The sequence below is a fragment of the Girardinichthys multiradiatus genome, chromosome 9 (assembly GCF_021462225.1).
Source record: "Girardinichthys multiradiatus isolate DD_20200921_A chromosome 9, DD_fGirMul_XY1, whole genome shotgun sequence".
In the NCBI taxonomy this organism is placed as follows: Eukaryota; Metazoa; Chordata; class Actinopteri; order Cyprinodontiformes; family Goodeidae; genus Girardinichthys; species Girardinichthys multiradiatus.
In genome coordinates, this window is record NC_061802.1 from 26,337,096 (window position 1) to 26,361,161 (window position 24,066).

The following is a 24,066-nucleotide window of genomic DNA, read 5'->3' on the forward strand; positions in this document are numbered from 1 at the left end:
ACTCCTTTATTGAGTGTCTTGCTAATCGCCAAAGATTTCTCCCTGTTGTCTATTCCATTTGCACAACAAGATGTGAAATTGATTGTCAATCAGTGTTGCTTCCTAAGTGGACAGTTTGATTTCACAGAAGTTTGATTTACTTGGAGTTATATTGTGTTGTTTAAGTGTTCCCTTTATTTTTTTGAGCAGTGTGTATATATATATATATATATATATATATATATATTTATTTTTTTTTATTTTTTTTTTTTTTTAATATGCTTTTTTTCTCTATCTTTGTCTGACTTTTACAGGTTCTACGTTATTTTGATTATGTGTTCACTGGAGTCTTCACCTTTGAAATGATCATAAAGGTGAGCAAGTTGCATAATAATTTAAAATGAATGATTTGTCAACTACCAGGAGTTGTCTTCTCTAGCAATACATTTTAAAGGTAATTAAATTATTTTGTCTACCTGGGAAAAAAGTTATATTTCTAAAGGTTAGAGAAATCCACTTCTAGTCAGCATTTGACAAAAAAAATCAGTAATAAATAGTTTTAACTAAACACTTCTTTTGTGCAATACATGTATTACTTTGAACCTTTAAATCAGGCACTAAAATTGGAGTAGCCTCTAATGATGTGTCTGTTTGGTCTTTAGATGATTGACCAGGGTCTGATCCTCCACGATGGCTCCTACTTCAGAGATCTGTGGAACATCTTGGACTTCATCGTTGTGGTGGGTGCACTAGTGGCCTTTGCCCTCACGTAAGTAACATGATTTATTCCTGTAACCTTCCTGAGTTAACTAGCTTTGTTTATATGTCTTTTAAGAGGTTATACTTTGCTTTTGGATTATATGTAGTTAAAAATGTTATAGTGCATGGAAAAAAAGTCACAAAACCCAAATTCCTTTCTCAATGAAATTACTATACCCAGCATCAGCACACAGTCCAATATGCCTGAAATGGCTCATACTCTTGTCCTTGTGGTTATTTTGATAGACCTCTAATCAAGTATGAGAAACCACCTTGCCCTTTGCCAGTTTTATCTAGTTCAGTTTTTTCAATTCACTTTATTTATATAGCACCCATTCACAGCACATGTTGTCTCAAGGCACTTCACAACAGTCAGGTTCATACATTCCAATTAATCCTAACCATTGAACAGTGCAGTCGGAGTTAGCTTTTTATTCAAATTGGATAAAAGGTTTTCTATCTAAGGAAACCCAGCAGATTGCATCCAGTCAGTGACTTGCAGCATTCCCTCCTCCTGGATGAGCATGTAGAGACAGTGGACAGTCACTGGCGTTGACTTTGCAGCAATCCCTCATACTGAGCATGCATGTAGCGACAGTGGAGAGGAAAAACTCCCTTTTAACAGGAAGAAACCTCCAGCAGAACCAGGCTCAGTGTGAGCGGCCATCTGCCACGACCGACTGGGGGTTTGAAAGAACAGAGCAGAGACACAAATAGAACAAAGAAGCACTATTGAACAGACCAACTGTAGCTCTTATTGCAGGCCTCTTCATTGAACCCTTTAGGATAACTATCAGTGTACAAAAAATCTATGTATAAATGTATCAAGAAGAAGCTGTAAACCTGGTATTTTAAATTGCCAACTAGAATTTTGAACATATAAATCAGCATATTGTGAACAATTTAAAGGTACATAAGGTTCTGCACAAAATGAGTTTACTTGTTTCTGTGTATTTGTTGGTTTTTAACTGCAGACATATAAATAACCCTCTCTTATTTTTTCTCTCTGTCTTGATGATGCCCTTTGCGGGACTGACCCATAGCAACGTGATGGGGTAAAAGCAACTCCAAGCAAATAAGTTTGTGCAAATAGTGGCTTTTAGAAACGCTTATGTAGCCACAATTTCTGTGCAAAAAGGTTTTACAAAGAAAAAAATGTGTTTGTGGTTTTATGCTAATGCTGTGTATTTTTTTGCTCAGAAACAATAAAGGTCGGGACATAAAGACCATCAAATCTCTGAGAGTGTTACGTGTCCTCAGACCTCTGAAGACCATCAAAAGACTTCCTAAACTTAAGGTTAGATTGGTCCTGCATTGTTGTTGCTAGTTCCACCTGCTCAATTTGTTTATTTCTGTCCATTTTGATATATTAAAAGGAAAAAAATAGAAACAACTAAAAAAGTGACTTAGCAAAATTACAAATACACGACATCCCTTTACCTAGTTAGCAAACGCTACAGAAAAAATAAAGTCAAAGTAAAAACAAATAAAATTGCATAAACAAATAAGGGAAACTATTTGACACACAATATATTATTCTTTATTTACTAAATATTTACATTTTCAGTGATGCATGATGGGTTCATTTTCAGTTAAAAGAAAATACAAAACAAAATGCTAAAAAGGTAGGAGGGAGTCTAAAAAGACTTAATATATTACTAGAATGTAAGAACCAGTATTCTTGTTTTTATGAGAATTTGTTGAAATTTCTTTATTTAGCAGAGTTTTAAGTTCTTGTGATGTTTTTAACAGATTTAATGTTAGCTCTTTGGCAACCAGTTGGCTGGTTTTACCTGTTAACTATCATTAGTGTGGATTTCAACACAGAAAGGATGTATAAATGTAAAGCCTGAGAATACTTAAAGTTAGTATTTCTTTGAACATTAAAATTAAGCCTTTGGTAAACAGCTCACGTGAGGCTAGGGTGTCACTTAGCTTAGCATTAGCTTACTTTGATGGTATTATGCATCATTGTTTATTACTGTGGCAAAATCCTTACATAAGTTTCTGATTGAAACTTTGAGAAATGATAGAGGCTTTCTGAAAAAAAAAATGTATGATTGAGTTTTTCTGACTATAATTGAGATAGAGTTGTATGAAAAAACACTGAAATGATGAGTGCTTTTAAAAAAAAAGGCTTAATGTTGTCACGTTCTGGGTTTGGATTGGACCAATACGCATACAAGAGCTTGGGAGCCGCATAATTAAATGAGTTAAGAGGTTTATTAAGCGATTTCCAGGTGAAGCAAAAAGTCACTTCAGGTATCACAAGAGTCCAGACAAAAACTCACATGAGAGTTCACTGCTGCAGGCACGTAGAAAAACACAAGACTAAACCAGGGTGTGACGAGGAATAGTGACGGAGGAACCAGCGGGGAACAAAGAACACAAACCAACTAATATACAGGGAGAAAACAAAGGCAGGTAATCACAGGGACTAAGAACAGGTGTGGCAAGGAGACATGGAGACAGGTGGAACTAATTAACAATAAAGGAAACCATAGACGTAAGAACGGTTAATACAAAAACACAAACCAAGTCCAAGGATGTCATACCATGACAAATGTCACAAGTCAAATGTGTAAAATATGGTGAAACTAAGGTTTCATTGTCAGTGTCTGCAACTCTGAACCAAAGTTCATCCTTGATCCCAATGTTTTTACCATCTCTTTTCCTTTTCTTCCAGGCGGTGTTTGACTGCGTGGTAACATCTTTGAAGAACGTCTTCAACATTTTGATTGTCTACAAGCTTTTCATGTTCATCTTTGCCGTCATCGCCGTGCAGCTTTTCAAGGGGAAGTTCTTCTACTGTACCGACAGTTCAAAGGACACACAGAAAGACTGCCAGTAATCATTGTTTAGATTTTTCCTTTTTACTTCTAGATTTCCATTATACTACTCAGATTTCTTTACCGTTATTTATTTTTTTTTTTTTTCAATTTTCAACAAGACTGGATGTTTAGGGCTCTTTGCCTACCCAGAATTAAATCTAAAATGAACACATGGTTGTTCAAGTTTTGAGATCATCTGTCTTGTTTTCGCTCACCAGGGGTTACTACATTGACTACAGTAAGGATAAGAGAGAGGTGAAAAAAAGAGACTGGAAGAGGCACGAGTTTCATTACGACAACGTCATCTGGGGTCTGCTCACGCTATTCACTGTTTCCACCGGAGAGGGCTGGCCTCAGTGAGTGCTCCACTTGAGTCAAGCCAGTTCACATGCTGGTTGAGAAAATTAATGAGAAGCAATCCCACACTTGTTTTCCATTCATGGAGGAGATTTTTTCTTTATGTGTTGTACCCATTTATGATCTGCCACAAGTTTCAATACAGTTTAAATTTGACCTTTAAAGAGGGAAATATGATAGATGTAAATAATCCAACAAGGGTTTTGCCACATAAATATTCTCAATTAAACAATGCCAATATTTATAATAGTTCAGCCCCTTTTAATTAACTCCGGATTTGGCTGTTGACCTTTGACCTGCACCCAAAGGAATGAATACTTCTAAATAAAAGCTGCCAAGCCTAAAAGCAGTTGTTTTAGTATAATTATTTTTTTGAAAGTTGATATGAGGTCGTTCCTCTGCTTTCTGCAGGGTTCTGCAGCACTCTGTAGATGTGACAGAGGAAGACAGGGGTCCAAGTCACGGCAACAGGATGGAAATGTCAATATTCTATGTCATCTACTTTGTTGTCTTCCCCTTCTTCTTTGTCAACATCTTTGTGGCTCTTATCATCATCACCTTCCAGGAGCAGGGGGACAAGATGATGGAGGAGTGCAGCCTTGAGAAGAATGAAGTGAGATTTATGTCATGCAAACACTGTTTTTAGGTCTTTTACTTTAGTTCTCTGTCATTTCATCCTTTTCCATTGTGTTCTGGATTTTAGAGAGCGTGCATAGACTTTGCCATCAGTGCAAAGCCCCTGACTCGATACATGCCACAGAACCGCCACACGTTCCAGTATCGTCTGTGGCATTTTGTGGTGTCGCCATCGTTTGAATACACCGTCCTGACCATGATTGCTCTCAACACTATTGTCCTTATGATGAAGGTGAGGAAAACAAGTAAAGAATCAAACAAAAACGAAAAATCGTAAAGTGATTCCATTTAAACAATACAGTGAATAATACTATGTCAAATTTTGTTCTAGTGTCTTTGTTGCCTCAGTTATTGAATTTACTTGAGATTTTATTTATAGGAAGATTTTTGTTTTAAAAGACCATTAATATGGGTTCAGAAAAAAACTCCACATCTGTAGCAACGATGGAGAATAAGTAGCAACAGCCATGGACGAACACTTTGCAATGGTGCTATTTGTCTTCTTCAAAGGAAACAGTTGAAACTTATGATCATTCAGTGCTCCTATAGAAAATTTGAAAAACAGGAATATGGTGTTTTACAAATCATTAGCAGAGAGGTTATTAAGAGAACAGTTTTAGTAAAAATAAATCTGTGCTGTTCACAAGTTTCAGTTTTGGGATTTAATTTATTTATTGTTTTTACTGCAGGAAATATGTTAAAATCTTTAAAGTTTTCTGAGAAAACAAATTCTATTTACTCATCATCACACAAATTTAGTAAAAACTGTAACAAAAACCATTGTTCACAGTCACAAAGTGGTTTGATGTTCCATTACTGATTAATGAAGAAGCAACTATATTTATGGTGCTAGGGACAATTTTGATGTGATTTTTAAGTTTTAACTAGTAAAACTAATTTCTGTCATGTGACTCTAGGTCAGAAACTGTAACCACATGTAGCTTCTATGAAAACCAATTCAAAATGTTGGATGAGAAATGTCCATACTGTATTAAAAGTTGGGAGAATGGAAATAAAACTAATACTGATTCAAAATTGGAACTTTTACAAATAAAAGAAGAGTTGTTTAAATATTATAGAAGCCCTCCTACAATTATATTAATCAGATCTTTAAACATATACAATCCTAAACTATGAAGGTTATTTTTCATGTGGTAAACGACAATCTGTCTTCTATTCTGTATTTCAACTGGAAAAACTATGGAACGTGGGTTAAGTTTTTTGCTTGTTTTTTATCTGGTGGATTTTCTGTGTTACTCGTGAACTGAAGCAGGATAGGCATTGATGAAATTTGGCTTCAGCCTGTTCTTTTAGTCTTGTTTTAAACTGTAAAATTGTCCCTTTGGTGTTGCTGTGTCTGTAAAGTGCCAGTGTAAAGCCATTCGCTCATCCATGCATTCCTTCATAATAAATTAAAATAATTTCACTTTAATTTTTAATTAAATTAGAGAATAGTTGTGGTGATAAATGAGAGGACAACAGCTCATTGTGTACAGTTGTTTTCTCTCTCTGTCCTGACTCCTTATAATAAACTTCCCACAATTAACACTTGGATTTCCAGAAAATTGAAAGAACATGGTTGTTTAGGTGTCAGAGTATCACCTCTGCTCATTGTGATAATTGCATTTGGACCTGCTGATTGATGTTTACTCCCACACTTCCCTCATCAGTATTTATTTCCTGCTCTGGCCTTTTCCTGAGCCCCTCAGACACAGAGAGACAAACGCTCGGTGACTCAGCCTGTATTAAATATTGATCTATAATGTCCAGGCACTCCTATTTAACATGACCTCATTAACTGGCTGCCGGACCCTGGAGGAATGATTCCTTTTTATAGCGCCTCAGATGAGAAGTGCAGAGACAGAGGCACTATTTATGGGTCTGGAGGAATCTTCCATCAAACTGTAGATCTGCAGGGTGCATGGCTGAAGTTCACCCAAATATCAGAGGGGGTGTTGTTCTGCTGTGAATTTGGGAATACTCCAACCTTATCTTCTTTACTTTATAAGACTTGGTTTCTAGTTTTAAATCCCTATCATCTTTTGAATTTGCAGTATTACTCTGCCCCGCCTGCATACGATGCCTTCCTGAAGCACCTGAACACAGCTTTTACGGTGCTCTTCTCTATCGAGTGTGTTCTGAAGATCCTGGCCTTTGGGTTTCTGGTGAGAAAAGGCCAAAAACATAGCCTGATATGGAATTGATGAAAATCTCTTTTCAAAAACCTCATAATCTTTGTTTCTGTTTCAAAAGAACTATTTCAGAGACACTTGGAACATTTTTGACTTCATCACGGTCTTGGGCAGCATCACTGAGATTGTGGTAGACTTGCAGGTAATCTCATAAAGAGATTCTCTACTTTCCCCTTATAGTCTAAGAATCAGAAATCAGTCATGTTTGTGCATCTGCTAACACATTGTCTCCCCTTTTCCTTGTGCCCTTGCCAGCGCATTGACACGTTCAACATGAGCTTCTTGAAGCTGTTTCGAGCCGCTCGTCTGATTAAACTGCTGAGGCAGGGTTACACCATCCGTATCCTCCTCTGGACCTTTGTTCAGTCCTTCAAGGCTTTGCCCTACGTCTGCCTGCTCATTGCAATGCTCTTCTTTATCTACGCCATCATTGGAATGCAGGTCAGAAATAAACAGGCATTACCGAGTGTCTGCCAATGAATCACAATTTGATGATAAAGTAAAATGGCAGAGTTTATATACATTTCAATTATCTCTTTGTCTTTTGTATATATATGTTTACACCAGGTGTTTGGGAACATTAAACTCAATGAGGAGACTCACATTAACCAGCACAACAACTTTAAAACCTTCTTAGGTGCTCTGATGCTGCTGTTCAGGTAGGAACATTTACTTTTTAACAGCATTTTTAGGTAATTAATCTGAGTATTCTTTATTTTGATCCCTTACACCATGTTTTCCTTAAAACTATAGCACTCCACAACAACTATGTTGGTTTCTATCAGTTAAATCATCAGTTAAAGTCTCATCTTCTGTGAATCACACTAAATTTAAATAGAGTAAGAATAAAGTTGCTGAGGCAGAGTAGCAGGAACAACTGTGTTAAAAGGGAAAAAATACTCTTCAGATTTTTTCAAATCTTATGAGACTTTCAGATGTGTTGAAAGGCAGTCAATAGGGTCAAATAATAAAACGAATCTCCAGGTTAGACTATTGAGTTTCTTATTGAGTAAATCGTTTCATGGTGAGAGTACACTGCAAAACTTCCACCTTGAAAGGTGGCGAAAATATAATACGGTATCGATTTGGCCCTCAGATGCCCAGAATAACTGAGGTGTATGAAAAAAAAACAATAAAATAAAATAAAACTGGTCTTTAGTCACAAATAAACTTTCGGTTGTTCAAATTCATATGTTTGCACAAAATTACCAACTAAATCAGACTTCCCAAGAATTTGTAAGTGCAAAAAAAATGTTACTGAATGTTTCTTTTGAAAGCTATTTAACTTCAACTAGTAAAATTTGTTATTTAATTGCTGAGGAAAAATATTTCAGGATTCAATAAATAAAAATGAATAAAACAGATTCAGTCACGTGATTTCTTGTTGTACTTCAAAAACTGGGAACTAAGGGGTCAAATGGATTTTTTTTATTTGTGCATTATTGCATAAACAAATTAATGAACTGGTTAAGTTTTAAGGATGTCCATCATTCTGTGGCCATAAAGATCACCATTTATCTTCTTTCAGTCTATTACCCTCCTTTATATTGTTTATTATTGTATGCTCATAAATATGCCACGATGCAGCGCCACAAGGAGAGAGGCACCTTTTCCCCTCTCATCCCAGCATTTCTGATGCTGACTAAAGATACCATAGACAAACATGAAAGAAAATGTGTGTGAACACATCAGATCGAAATCAAAGTTTTGATTTGAATGAGCATTATCTGTTAATGTTCAAATCTATTGTAGATCCTTTGTTTAGAATCACAGCTGTATATGATGAGAATCTTACTTGATGTTTTGATTGAACCTTCCAGATGGCAGACATAACATTGATCTAACTGTGGTTTAGACAGTGGGACCTGACCGACTCCATCTCCTCCTCATGTTTTATGATTTGTGTAACCAGGAGTGCAACAGGGGAGTCGTGGCAGGACATCATGCTGTCATGTCTGGGCGGCCAACAGTGTGAAATGGACCCATCTCTTCCCCCTGCAACACTGACAACGGACCAGAAAGAGGCCTGCGGCTCAGACTTCGCCTACTTCTACTTTGTCTCCTTCATCTTTTTCAGCTCTTTCCTGGTAAGACAAGATGTATATATATTATATTATATATGTATATAATCGTTGCATATAGCTTCTAATCTTTGTCTCCTCTTCCATGTAGATGCTGAACTTGTTTGTGGCTGTGATCATGGATAACTTTGAATATCTTACAAGAGACTCATCCATCCTGGGTCCACATCACCTGGATGAGTTTGTCCGAATCTGGGGGGAGTATGACCGGGCTGCCAGGTCAGTTTATTTACACGTTTTGTCCCAGTTTCTGCAGACCCTTTAAAAAAACCGGCATTAAATATATTCATGGTCAAAAGAAAATCCAAATTCTTTCAGTTCTGAGATTTAATGATAGAAGTAATTAGACACTGTTACTTAATTTAATGTTATTTTGATATAATTTCAAGTGTACACAACCTAAAATGGAAAAGCTAAGTACACTAAGTACACCCCATTATTCAGTTGCTTCTAGAACCCCTTTTATAACAGCAATAACTTGGAGTATATGGTTTCTGTATAACATTTTTCAGTTATACAGTTATACTTTTTCAGTCTGTCACAAATAAACTTTATGATAAATAAACATCATCTTAAAGTTTACTTGTTAGAACCATCCTCTGTAAAAAAAAAAAAAAGGTGTTTTTTACTGGTATGTTGATCAATGACTATCAGGAGGCTGTATCGGTGAGTCTCTCTGATATGTTGTTTATTTTTTAGCATATTTGGAGATGATTGAATCTGTTGCAGCCTGCGCATTATAAAATAACTTTTGCAAAGCACATGTAATCTCTATTATATGTGGGCATACAGTATCATGTCAGTTTTATGCAGAGCAATGTGCTAAGTGCAAGTGTGTAAAGGTGTTTGCTAGTGAGCTGTCAGCTGTTTCATTGCTATGCTATTTTATGGGTTAATATCTCTGCAGATGCTTCTTTGTGCAGTCCTACGTTATTTATTTGCCATTTCTTACCTCAATTCAAATCTATTAAGCTACACATGTGAGTTTATAAAGAGTTTGTAGCTGAAAATGGTTCAAGTGACTGAATGTATCTGTGATTATCATGTTTCGATGAAAAGGACTCAAGGGCAGAGCAGAACAGAAATTAGGCTTTCATGATAAAATGAAAAAAACTTATAAAAATGGTCTTGCACAAGGAGATGATACAGTAACAGCAACAGGACCAGGCATGGAGTGGTAGTAAAAATAGACAAACAAGGAGTCTGGCAGAGAGCGGAGGCAACTGAAGAACCCAGCGAGGAACACAGATAAATCAGGAGCTTAAATACTAAGGCAGGAGTGGAGAAATGTTATGCAAAACCAGAACAGCAATCAGAGGAAATGTGGAGCAGCTGTGGCAGAGTGAAGATAGAGTGGCTGAAGGAGTAAGACTAATTAACATATAGAGCTGAACAGAGATACAAGAAATCCAGGAAAAAAATACCTAGCAGAGAAGTAACTCTAAATACACAAAGAACACTAGAAAGAAGCAAAACACAAAATAATGTACAAATAAGGAAAACACTTAACAACCTAAGCACAAAGAAATAAACTTAAGAAAGCAAGACCTACGGAACAAAATAGACAGCAAATAAATAGTCATATTTATTTAAGAGACAGCAGTCTTTTCCTGGCAACCCTTCCTACCAAGCCATACGTTTTCAGTTGTTTTCCGGATGTATTGCCATAAGCTTTATGATTTAACATGCTAACTGAGGACTGTAGACTGTAGAGATGAATCTGTTGAGTTCCTTGGTAATTTCTCTGAGAATTGCAGACCTACATTTTTTGGGGTGTCCACTCCTCAGAAGATTAGCAACTAACTTGATTCCTTTCCACAAACTTCCATAGTAGGATGATGGAATTGAAATAGTTTGAAAGTGGCCTGTTTGTTGCTGAACTGACAGCAATAACCTCTGCTAATGTTGTGCTGATTACTTTCCCTCTTGCCAATATTTTAACACACACCTGCATGCTCCCGACCTGCTAAAACTGCCAAAATCATTACTTGGTCGCACTTACTGGTGATATATTTTTTATGTCCTGATATCTACTACTCTAAAAAACATGTACTTTCTTTTCCTCACGGCTTTATTTGTGTCAAGCTGTTATTAACAGTTCAGCATAACTGTGCGTCATAAATATATTGATGAACCATAGGTACATCATAGGTACTGCACATACATTGTTCTGTGATATCTTTACAAAGACTTATTTTTGCTTGTTTGACGTGTTGCTTTCCAAAATGCTTACATCAACTGTGGCAACAGTGGCCACAGAAAACACACCAAAGTGACGGCAAAACTGCGATCAGTCTGTTTGAATTAGTTGCAGAGATGGAAGGAGCAAATGAACAAGAGCCATCAAGTGGTTTTAAAAACAGACCGTTGGGATTTTTACAAATACATTTTCAAGTATTTCGAGAGGTCGTTCGAACAACAGGATAGATAGATATTGATCAAAACTCACATTTATTAATCTTCTGAGTGGATTTCACACAAATGTAGAACTTAATGTTCTTGAAGTTATTAGAAATACATAAATAATTTCTATAAAACGTATCTGTGTGCAATATGTCGATAGTTATATGGGCATACTGTGCTTTATTTCTACATTTCCTGAAAGATCAGAAGTTGAAGAGACCTTCCTTCTCCTGCAAACAGAGACTTTCTCATTATCTACAGCACCACCCACTATTCCTTATCAGGTTTAATATATTTGATTTGCAAGAGAGCATTTCATTGGAGACAAAATGCTCCTTAATGAATGATCAAAATGCTTGAATTTTTCCATAGAAATGTAAAAGTGCCAATAAGGATACTGGACTATGCTTGGCCTCATACAGGTAAATAGGCAAACTATAGCATAACACTGGGCAATAAAATCAAATGCTCCAACAACTTTGGCCGTTAAAGTTGTTTTACCTTTACATGGTGCGGTAGAGCTCAGTTGAAGTTTGTACACCCCCCTTATTTTCCTTATTTATTATCCTGAAGACACTGCATGTCCTCAAAAGCAGGATCAGCTGTTTGTTGCGGCAAGATATGTGAAGATGCAAACAACAAAAAACATGCAGTCATTTCAGTTACATTTGATCCGAAACATCTACTATTAAAGAGGATTACAGGGGACTGTAAAATGATTATAGCTTATAGCACTAAATTACTTTGTATCAGAGTTGTAGTACTTATTGGTTCTATTGTCTTTTGGTCATCGTAATGACTGATCTTCAAAGAGCTGAGATTGGGTCATCAAAGAAAGAGATCAATCTGTAGATGGACACTTTCAGGTAAAGAAAAATCCTAATGTATTCATTAATCAAGTAAACAATATGCAACCTTAGTGGAAATACATTATGCTGAAAGAAAATATTTTAAATAAACCAAAAACTGATGGTTTCTGTAAAGTTTTATTTTACCCGTCTGACTCATTCAGGAAGTTGAGTGTTTCCGAAAAAAAACTTCATCAGTTAAACACTTTTATCTAACATGGAAAGCCAGAAAATGTAGACAGAGTAATGTCTCATGTAATAGAAAAAAAAGCCTTTGCTGCAGTCGTAATTAACTTTTTCTCGCAGAAGAAGGTGAGAAATGTGCAGGGCTCTATGTTCGAACTAATCATTTTTACAAATTTTTCTTTTCAGCTGTGTTCAGGCTAGTAGATCACTATAGTTACCTTCATTTTCATGTTTCAAGTCAAGAAATGTGTCAAAGAGCATGAAAGAAAAAACAGAGCACAAGGCAGCTGGCCTTGCAGGCGAAAGTTAACAAAATGTGACAATGTTATATATTTATAACACATGACAAAAGTAGTGAGTCTCCAGCCTGAATTTGAGTTTATATAATGATGCAGATTTGTATGTGAAAGGTAAAAATAATTATCTTAGGAGCATTATCTTGGAGACCTAACAAACTGGTACCCTAGCCAGGAATTTGAAGCACTCTCTGACCCACTCTGCCTGTAATTCATCACAGTGGTAAATGATCATCTGTAACCTGTAATTACACAAGCTAAAATCCTAATATAAACTTAACCTAAAATCATATTCCTGATGCCAAAAATATTTGAAGCTGTGCAGAGAGAAATCCGCCCTCTTCACCTGTTTAGCTTCCCAAATCTAATTCCTATTTCTTGATCCTTGATCCTTGATCCTTTGGGAAAGGAAAAGGGTTCAATCCATTCTTCCCTAGGTTGTCAAATATTAACCACACATCCATTGAACATATTTGCCTTAGAAAGATCTTTGTTTGTCATGGAAACGTTTTCTGACTATTACATACCCAATATCATCTTCTATATAAGGTAGTGCTCTTTCCATTTTATCTCCAAAAGCTCTTTTTGTGTCAAAATAGTGTTTAAAAATCATCTGCTTTAAAAAACATAATGAAAATGCAGATTGTGATTTATTTATGTTTTGGAGATTTTCCCAGTCTAGAATATGATATTTGATATTTAATACAAGTAGCCACACATCTAGTCAATGCAGAAACCTGAGTTTTTAAATTGCCTCATTTGAAAATCATATTATTCCCTAATTTACAGTAAAATGTTATGTTTAAATGCTACCTGTGTTCAAATCTGGGGCATAATGTTCAAACGGAAGGACAGAGCATTTTTCATCCTTTTTGTGTACTCCATAATGGCTTGTGTGTTCTTTTCAGTGGTAGGATCCATTATAAGGAGATGTACAAAGTTGTACGCACTATCTCACCTCCTCTGGGCTTTGGAAAGAACTGCCCCCACAGGGTGGCGTGCAAGGTTTGGTTCCCCCATGTCAGCAAGTGCTCCTTTGGCCTCTTTTATGTGGGATCCTTCCTCACTTCCTCCTTTTCCTTTCCCATCCCTTCACTGGTTATCACCACCCTGCTCAATCTTCAGGGATGTGTTACTCTGGATAAAGAATGACAATGCTTTAGTCTCGGGGTACTCAGGCACAAAATGTCCCTCATTTGCTTGGAATAACATCAGGAATGATTTTAGCTTTACTAAATGCTCAAGTTGGCTTTTTATCCAATCTGAGGGAATTTTGTCTCTTTCTACCTTTTGGATCTGGGATTTAAATGTTGCCCAAATGTCACATAAGGTAAGTATGTAATTTCTTGACCAGATCCAGAGAGGCTGTCATTTCTTTGCTCTTCCTGTTCAAGGAGTCCTTGTTTCCTATATTTCTATGCTGTGTGGTTGGCATAGAAAGAATACAATCTGTTTTATTTATCCTACTTTACTCTCTCTGTGTTTGTGATGCCTTATAATAATATTTCTCTTACATATCCTCAATTCCTCTTCTCCTCTTGCCACCCTTCACCCCCCTCCTGTGCTACTTTCCTCCACCATCCCTTGGGAATGCGCTCCTCTGATGCCTCTTCCCTTTTATTACATTTCCCCTCCAATGCATCCCTGTCCATTCCTTCTCCTCTTCCTCTCCCACCCTCTTTTTCTACCTCTCTTCCTCATCTCCATCTTCATGGCTACCTGGCGCCCCCAGTGGTCGTATCCATTACACTGACATGTATGAGATGTTGACCAACATGTCGCCACCTCTAGGCCTTGGCAAGAAATGCCCCTCCAAGGTGGCTTATAAGGTAGATCAAACACTAGAGATAGGTGCTGCCATGTATTTTAGTCAGCAGAAATTAGCACAGTGAAACTTCATTTTGTGTGTCAGACATAAGATAAGCAAAGCATCTTTTGTGTTGATTATAATAACCAGAATTGCTTGTTGAAGTTTTTGTCCATCAGCCATGATTTGCCTGTTTGCTTTGCATCTTGGCAGAAAAATAAGACGACATTTCTGTTTGCTGATATCTAATGAGAGACTATTTGTGTTAGTTCTGAGGCAGTTTAATAGATGAAGTTGAAAGATGAAGTTGTTAAACATCTACATGCCTGATACCATCGTCAGTTGTCCTCACACCTTTCATGCATAGTACTCCTCAGCCTCCTCCATTGCCAAGTCCGCATGTGCATGCTGCCACAGACATGTGTTGCATCACTTTGTTTGTTTGTTTGCTGTTCCAGTGTGTTGCTGTATGGATCAGTTTGTTTGGAGCATGCTCGATTGCAGATTTTTCTCTTTTATTGAACAAAGCTTGCACTATATAGGTTTTTGTTGCAGACATCCAGTAGAAAAAAGAATAATAATCTCTTAAATGCTTTTATGCATTTGTAATATGATATAGGTTTTAAAGATTGCAGCTTTTTATTTGATATCATGAATTAAAGTCATAACTTTTGAATTCTTAGCAAAAACTATTTACACAGCTTGTTCTTTCTGGCCCTCAGTAGAAATCACTAAAGCTTAATATTTCACAGACAATTGGAGATGCACCTGTCACAGATTTTGTGGCCGATTTTGTAAACCTCCAGTGGTCTAAATTTTAGCCGATTCTAATTTATCTTCTATAAATAACAAAAAATATTTTTTTCTACTTTTTGCATAAGTTAGAAGTGGAAATGTTTTTAGTACTGAGTTATTTATGCAGATGTAGACCAACTAAAAAAGGATTAAAACACATCTAATTTACTTTTTTACAAGACAGACTGTGGCTCACCATTTTTTTACACATCTCAAAATGTAGAAGTGGGCCAAACCACAAGATATCCATTTTGTTGTGAAAGATCATATAAAAATAAATGTGTCAAACTTCACTAAAAATTGCTTACAAAGTATTCTTCCTGTGGCAATAACTTCCACAACGAAGAGCGTTGTAGTTGCAATGACCTGTTGGAGCTTTTTTTTTCTACCACCTAATCAGGGACAATCAGGGGTAAAACCGATTTCCTGGTGCATCTCTATTTATCTGAGTGTGCAAAACTATAGGTTACTTGCGTAACCCCAGTTCTCAGAGTAACATGAGTGAGATGTCTCAGCATGGGTTATGCTCCGTGCCGTATTCCTCAGAAGCATCTATCCAGGGCTGCGCAAGCACATCCACGCCAGTGGCGCGTCCTAATTGCACATCGAGAAGAACACCAACCATTTTCGGTGGAGGTTGAACAGGTCCACCGTTGCCCACCTGAAGCAAAACCACAGCTGTTCCACTGTGGCTGGATGCAGCGTCCACTCCTCATATAACGTAGCGCCCCTGGTTAGCATATCCACTCTGCAGTTCAGAGCTCCCGGTACATGGGTAACACTGAGCGACAGGAGATGTATGAGGCTCCATTTGATCAGTGTGCATGCTAGAGTGTGCAACTGAAGGGAATGCTGCCCCCCCTGACGGTTGATATAAGCCACCGCAGGGGTGTTGTTGGTCCTCACAAGGATGTGCTGACAGTTGAGCAATGGGAGGAAGCACTGCAGAGTAAGAAACAGTGGCAGGAACTCCAGATAATTAATGTGGGACCACTAGAGGCTCTAGCACCAGAGACCTCTTATGCACCAGCCCTCTTGAATTCATCCCCATCCTGGCAGGCTCACGTCTATCGTGACCACCTTCTGTGACATGGCACGGCTTGTGCCAGAAAACCCGGGCGGCGCAGCACACCGATACACTCTGCCATGACCATCATCCTCCCACGGGATATGCCTCGAAGTGAGAAGAGGTTTTTGAATGGTGCTGTGTTGTGGCGCAAGCTACCTATAGGATAGGTGACGCATGCATCGCAATCACCAGCCAATCAGTATTGGCGTAATGAAATACAGGTCCTTCTCAAAATATTAGCATATTGTGATAAAGTTAATTATTTTCCATAATGTCATGATGAAAATTTAACATTCATATATTTTAGGTTCATTGCACACTAACTGAAATATTTCAGATCTTTTATTGTCTTAATACGGATGATTTTGGCATACAGCTCATGAAAACCCAAAATTCCTATCTCACAAAATTAGCATATTTCATCCGACCAATAAAAGAAAAGTGTTTTTAATACAAAAAACATCAACCTTCAAATAATCATGCACAGTTATGCACTCAATACTTGGTCGGGAATCCTTTTGCAGAAATGACTGCTTCAATGCGGCGTGGCATGGAGGCAATCAGCCTGTGGCACGGCTGAGGTCTTATGGAGGCCCAGGATGCTTCGATAGCGGCCTTTAGCTCATCCAGAGTGTTGGGTCTTGAGTCTCTCAACGTTCTCTTCACAATATCCCACAGATTATCTATGGGGTTCAGGTCAGGAGAGTTGGCAGGCCAATTGAGCACAGTGATACCATGGTCAGTAAACCATTTACCAGTGGTTTTGGCACTGTGAGCAGGTGCCAGGTCGTGCTGAAAAATGAAATCTTCATCTCCATAAAGCTTTTCAGCAGATGGAAGCATGAAGTGCTCCAAAATCTCCTGATAGCTAGCTGCATTGACCCTGCCCTTGATAAAACACAGTGGACCAACACCAGCAGCTGACACGGCACCCCAGACCATCACTGACTGTGGGTACTTGACACTGGACTTCTGGCATTTTGGCATTTCCTTCTCCCCAGTCTTCCTCCAGACTCTGGCACCTTGATTTCCGAATGACATGCAGAATTTGCTTTCATCCGACAAAAGTACTTTGGACCACTGAGCAACAGTCCAGTGCTGCTTCTCTGTAGCCCAGGTCAGGCGCTTCTGCCGCTGTTTCTGGTTCAAAAGTGGCTTGACCTGGGGAATGCGGCACCTGTAGCCCATTTCCTGCACACGCCTGTGCACGGTGGCTCTGGATGTTTCTTCTCCAGACTCAGTCCACTGCTTCCGCAGGTCCCCCAAGGTCTGGAATCGGCCCTTCTCCACAATCTTCCTCAGGGTCCGGTCACCTCTTCTCGTTGTGCAGCGTTTTCTGCCACACTTTTTCCTTCCCACAGACTTCCCACTGAGGTGCCTTGATACAGCACTCTGGGAACAGCCTATTCGTTCAGAAATTTCTTTCTGTGTCTTACCCTCTTGCTTGAGGGTGTCAATAGTGGCCTTCTGGACAGCAGTCAGGTCGGCAGTCTTACCCATGATTGGGGTTTTGAGTGATGAACCAGGCTGGGAGTTTTAAAGGCCTCAGGAATCTTTTGCAGGTGTTTAGAGTTAACTCGTTGATTCAGATGATTAGGTTCATAGCTCGTTTAGAGACCCTTTTAATGATATGCTAATTTTGTGAGATAGGAATTTTGGGTTTTCATGAGCTGTATGCCAAAATCATCCGTATTAAGACAATAAAAGACCTGAAATATTTCAGTTAGTGTGCAATGAATCTAAAATATATGAATGTTAAATTTTCATCATGACATTATGGAAAATAATGAACTTTATCACAATATGCTAATATTTTGAGAAGGACCTGTAGATGCTTCTGAGGAATATGGCAAGGGGCGTATCCCATAGTGAGAAATCAAAAAGAATGCTTTGAATGAGAACTTAAAGTTTAAGTTTTTCTCTTCTGTAATGGAATCAATTTGTTTTGTTTCTCTTTTACAGTGAAATAAAACGCATGCCTTCCCAGCCTAGAGAAGTGAATATTTTGCTATACATACGAGAGCAAGCTTTAGCAAATTAGAGAAGCAATAAATCTGCACTTACCTTAAATCGCGCTTACAGTGTGCTTTCTTCTGCTGTTTCATATTGGTGTACTGAGCTAACTCTTTGTTACCATCAGAGACTTGTCCTGATGAACATGCCTGTGGATGATGACATGACCGTCCACTTCACATCCACCCTCATGGCCCTCATCCGCACAGCACTTGAGGTCAAGATAGCAAGAGGTTGGTCATAATCTTGCACCACTCGAATAAACCGTCAAATAAAGTTTAAAATCTTGAGTTTATGTATAATCTTGCGCTTTTGCTTTTTTATTTCCAGGAGGAGAAGATCGAAATCAAATGGATTTGGATCTGCAGAAGGAGATTGGTGTTATCTGGCCTCACCTCTCTCAGAAGACACTGGACCTGTTGGTTCCAATTCACAAAGGTAAAATCCTCACAGTAACTGCTACTTAGCTGTATGCCAGAAAAACATATGTTCTGTGAATTATAAAAACTTGTTTTTGTTCTAAAAATAAATAAATATATTCATAAATATATCTAATGTCTTGATGGTAAGTTGTTGTTGTTATGCTGTGATTGGTTCTGTTTTCTTCTGTCACAGCCAGTGACATGACTATAGGGAAGATATATGCTGCCATGATGATCATGGATTATTACAAGCAGAGCAAGGCCAAGAAGCTGCGCCAGCAACTGGAGGAACAAGTATATAGATATATATATATATATATTTTTTTTTAATCTTATTCTAGGATTTGAGCTCTAACTTCTGCATGATAACCTAATAACTGATGCTTTGTCCAAACCTATAATATTACACACAATGTACATTATTTATTAAATGAGGAAAAAACGGAGCCTCTCTACAGTGGATGTATTTTCTATTCCCCTCTCCCCCAGTTATGAGTGGAAGGTTAGTTTGTAATGAAGAAACACTGTTTAAATCACTGATGTAAGGACATAAAGTTGTTTTTTACATCGTGTCATTGATGTAACTATTTTAATTTCTCACTTGTGTTTCTCTCTCTTCTTAGAAACATGCCCCCATGTTTCAGCGTATGGATGCTTCCTCTCTTCCTCAAGAAATTCTATGCAATGCCAAGTCCCTTTCATTTCTCAGACACAGTGCTGGATCTGCTCTGTAAATATTCAACTTTTAATCCTCTAGTGTTTTCTTAGATGTCACGTATCTCCGTCAGATGGCTCCTCTGCTCTGACAACTCGTTTTTTTGTGTTCCCTCAGCACCAGAGGAGGTTTTGTAGCGCTCAGCCCCATTTCTCCACAGGAGATGTTCCTGCAGCCACGGCCTCACTCCAGGGAGGAGAAAATGGAGGAGGAGGATGAAGATTATCATTCGCCGTACCCCCTGTATCACCATCCACATCAACACCATCATCGTCATTTACATGCACTGGTAGGTGCTCAGGTGTGCCCAAGCTAACACATTCAAGAGTAGGAGAAGTTTCATTTTGAAAGCGTTGCATAATTGTGGAGCAGAAAGAAAAAGATACGTTTTTTTCATTATTTTCTTACAAATAATTGTTATGCTTCTTGGGTGTTAGACTTTGGTTTTCATTTGTGATCTCCACATCTCCCCGTTGTTTATTATCTGTTGGGCAATTATGAATATTCAGTTATGAATATTTCTTAAAAATAGAGATAAATAAGAGATAGATAATAGAGGTACACTAAGGGTTTGGGATTATTGGGCTACCAGCTCTTAATAATTACACATAATTGTCATTAATCAACAAAAATTACACTAAATGTAACTGCATTTTCAAAAGGGGTGACACGAGCACCATCCTTTTCTTTTTGCGGCACTCGAGGCCTTTATTTTTCATTTCTTCGACAGGAGGTAAACGGGAAAGAGGGCAAATAGAGGGGGAGACATTCGGCAAAGGTCGCCACATTCAGGACCCGAACCCGAGACAACTACATCGAGGACTATAGCCTCTGCACATGGTTGCGTGCTTAACCCCTACACCACTAGCGCCACAAACCTTAGATGACAGAAAATCACTTTTACACAAAATAAACACAAACGCCTTCTCTTTTTCTATGTGAAAAATGTATTGAACAAAATAATTCCCTACAACCCAACTATTCAGGCCCAACAAACGTACACCTAACTAGAACACTCACTAATCTACTGAAATGATAAACTAATAATCCAGAGTAAAATGCAAAAAGTGATCAAGTTATAAAGATTGCACAGAATTAATTGAGATCAAACCAGCAATTTATGGATGAAGATGGGAATAATCAAAGCTTTGGGTTGACTTGGAATATGGAAACAACAATGAACAGCGATGAGTCTTTATACACGTAGGTGAGGCGTTCAGATCCCTCAGCTGACAAACAGAGGAAAACAAGGCCATTTACTAATTGTTCAGCAAAAGCAGCCTAGCTCTTAGCCCAGCAGCTGATGGTTCACTGATTCAAACAAAGGGCTATTAAAAACCCACTTGGGAACCAGCAGGGAGAAAGGGATGAGACAATAGAATCTGAGCTCGGTTCGCAGAATTACTTCAAATAACGTTAATAATCTGACTTTAAACTCACGCCTGATTTAGGATCAGCCACTCAATAACACAGATTAACTTTTAAAACACAGTGAAAGCACCAACATTCAATGAAACTTTGCATAGGAGCGATCACAGTTTAAAACACATTGAATCAACAAGGGGAAAAACATAAAGAACAGTTGGCAGATGACTGAACAAAAAAAGCAAGGAGGTAGGCTCATCCCCTTGGAAGATCCTGAGTCGGATTTTGCACACCTTAGTGGCAAACTGCGTTGTTCAGGTTTTCAATCAGAATAGTGAATCTTCTGGTTTCTCCCAGTGAGACCCCAAGCTTTGTCAAGCTCCTTGAAGGGTTTGTGAGGAAGAAGTTAATTCGTCCTGCAAGTTTATTGATCCTCCGGGGAAATTGTTCCCTTTGCACCTTCGTTCTGAGGTAACGCGACAAGCAAAGACTCTCAGCTTCCATGGTGTAAATATCACCACTGGCATGATGTCAATCGATGCTGGGATTGTAGTTACAGTCCGTTTCTCTGGCCAAAATGGCGACGACCCAACATATCTTCTAAAGGGTCTTGCTGTATCTAGTTCATTTTATCGTGTTCATTAGTGTCAGTAAGGTTTTGCTATGTTAGTTCATTCCTTTAGATTTATTTTCTTATTTCTTGTGTTCTGTTTCCTGTGTACTCTAGTTTATTCTAGTTTATTGGTTAGTATTAGGGCTGCACGGTGGCGCAGTTGGTAGCACTGTTGCCTTGCAGCAAGAAGGTCCTGGGTTCGATTCCCAGCCAGGGGTCTTTCTGCATGGAGTTTGCATGTTCTCCCCATGCATGTGTGGGTTCTCACTGGGTACTCTGGCTTCCTCCCACAGTCCAAAGACATGCCTGTTAGGTTATTGCCCTTAGGTGTATGAATGAGTGTGTGCATGGTTGTTTGTGTGTTGCCCTGCGATGGACTGGCAACCTGTCCAGGGTGTACCCTGCTTCTCGCCCATAGACTGCTGGAGATAGGCACCAGCTCCCCTGTGACCCACTATGGAATAAGTGGTAGAAAATGACTGACTGGTTAGTATTAGTTTTTTCCACTCATCTAGTTGTTTCTTTGTGTCTTAGTTCTACTCCCTCTTTGTTAATTAGTCTCCCTCTCTCAGTTTCCCTGCTTCCATTTCCCTGCATTCCATTGCCATACCCGTTACTCCGTTATACTATATAGCTCTCAGTTGCTCCTTTATCCTCCCTCTAGTCCTGCTTCTCATTCTGCCCATGCTCCACGTCCTGTTGTCCTTGTTGTTTTCTGTAGGTTTCTTATCATTTTTTATAAACCTATATCATGCTCATCCCATGTTCTTGTTTGCACTTGGGTCCTACTCCAAATCCGCACATCATGACACCCGTCAAGTAAATATTTTGCTCACCTTTGTGAATACTTTGCATCACCTTTCATGGCGGGCTGCACAGTGGCACAGTTGGTAACACTGTTGCCTTGCAGCAAGTAGGTCCTGGGTTTGATTCCCTGCTATGGACTGGCGACCCGCCACAGTGTACCCCGCCTCCTGCCCATAGACTGCTGGACATAGGCACCAGCTTCACCACAACCCACTGTGGAAGAAGCGGTAGAAAATGACTGACTGATTGCATTGAAACCTTCTATGACATCAATTTTGAGGTATTCTCAGGTGGATTTAGGTTGGGACTTTAACTGGGCCATTCTAACACATGAACAAGCTTTTATCTAAACCATTCTATTGCAGCTTTAGCTGTATGTTTAGGCTTGATATCCTGCAGGAACGTGAACCTCTACCTCAATCTCAAGCCTTTCACAGGCTCTCAACAGGGTTTCTTCCAGGATTATTCCTTATTTAGCTCCATCCATCTTCTCATCAGCTCTGAGAGAGAGTGGTGTGCAGTGTCACACATATCAGGTTGCATTTAGGTCAGAAATTTTAATTACGGTTTCACCTGACCAGGGCACCTTCTGCCGCATGTTTGATGTGATTATAGCATTCTTTCATCAGCGTCTTTATTCTTGCCAGTCTTCTATGAAGACCAGATTTGTAGAGCGCACAAGAATAGTAATTATCAACAATAATTGTCCTGTTAAAAGATTCTCCTAACTGCGCTCTGGATCTCTGTGAGTTACAATAGGCATCTTGACTTGATATCTGCTTAATGTTCTCCTTATCTGGCTACTTTGTTTAGGAGGGCAGCCTTGTCTTGCTAGATTTGCAGTTGTCTTTACGTTTTTGAAAAATGGGTTGAACCACTCAAAGCTTGGGATAGTGTTTTATTGCCTAACTCTGCTTTAATCCTCCCCTGCAACTTTATCCCTAACCTGTCTGGTGTGTACCTTTGTCTTCATGAAGCTGTTTCTTCACTTATGCTCTCTAATTAAACTCAGAGGCCTTCACAGAACAGTTGGATTTATAAAGGCAGTAAATCACAAACAGGTTGACTGTCTTTAGTAATCAAGTCACTTCAGTGACTTTAAATGTTATTTAAACTGCTTCGAACAATAAACCTCTGAATTCACAAGAGAAATTATGTCAGAGGTCAGGATATCTGACCGACAATGGAGAATGTTGAAGCAGATGTTATAGCCACGTGGTTTAGAGCATCTGATGGGAAAAGATCGCCAAAGAAAAGGTTATTGCTGCTGTTGCTAAACGGATCAAGGCTCAGCAGGAAGGAACACTTCCATGTCACATTGTTAATTAAAAATCTGAAATTCTTATTTTATTATTATTAATGATAATGCAACATTATTATTAAAATAATATAAATTACAAGCACATACAATATATTTGAACAAATGTTTCCCTAAAGATTCTAATATAAAATGACACACCAGGTAGTGTCTTCAGATCTTGAATCATCCCTTGTGTCTGCTGCTGCTGCTCCATGCTGCTCAATTCGCCTCCAGTTTTGTTTTGTCCAACAATGGGTGAGCACACTGAGTGCAGCAAAGATACATGTGTTGCTTAATTTGGTGCATTTAATGTTTAATTGATTTGTTTAGAATACCTTAGTTAAGCCAGTAATTGATCTAATGATCTAATGTTAACAATTGCTAATAGATATATGTGTATGTATACATATATGTGTATTTATTAATATAGCAAGATCTAGTCCATCTTTACTGAATTATTCTGAAAATCCAGATGTTCTGGATGTGCTTGTTCTGTTTCCTGGTGGTGCGGTATGATTCATGCATATTGACTCCGGCCGTGCTCTGGCATCCAGCAAAAATAGACTCCGTTCATACGCCGCAGCACTTATGC

The 24,066-nt window shown here is 38.5% G+C and overlaps 1 protein-coding gene across 1 annotated transcript in view; it reads left to right on the forward strand.

Annotated features, from left to right (window-relative positions):
- Positions 1-24,066, forward strand: part of LOC124873256 (voltage-dependent R-type calcium channel subunit alpha-1E) — a 187,815-nt gene that overhangs the window by 154,577 nt on the left and 9,172 nt on the right. The window contains exons 25-44 of the mRNA XM_047373777.1: positions 294-353; positions 642-748; positions 1,782-1,793; positions 1,939-2,035; positions 3,425-3,585; positions 3,788-3,925; positions 4,338-4,539; positions 4,630-4,794; positions 6,617-6,727; positions 6,816-6,896; positions 7,010-7,195; positions 7,322-7,413; positions 8,667-8,841; positions 8,927-9,054; positions 13,477-13,573; positions 18,380-18,485; positions 18,583-18,690; positions 18,868-18,968; positions 19,298-19,404; positions 19,507-19,678. Of these exons, the coding sequence (XP_047229733.1) occupies positions 294-353; positions 642-748; positions 1,782-1,793; positions 1,939-2,035; positions 3,425-3,585; positions 3,788-3,925; positions 4,338-4,539; positions 4,630-4,794; positions 6,617-6,727; positions 6,816-6,896; positions 7,010-7,195; positions 7,322-7,413; positions 8,667-8,841; positions 8,927-9,054; positions 13,477-13,573; positions 18,380-18,485; positions 18,583-18,690; positions 18,868-18,968; positions 19,298-19,404; positions 19,507-19,678 (2,406 nt within the window). The remainder of the gene's footprint in view (positions 1-293; positions 354-641; positions 749-1,781; positions 1,794-1,938; positions 2,036-3,424; positions 3,586-3,787; positions 3,926-4,337; positions 4,540-4,629; positions 4,795-6,616; positions 6,728-6,815; positions 6,897-7,009; positions 7,196-7,321; positions 7,414-8,666; positions 8,842-8,926; positions 9,055-13,476; positions 13,574-18,379; positions 18,486-18,582; positions 18,691-18,867; positions 18,969-19,297; positions 19,405-19,506; positions 19,679-24,066) is intronic.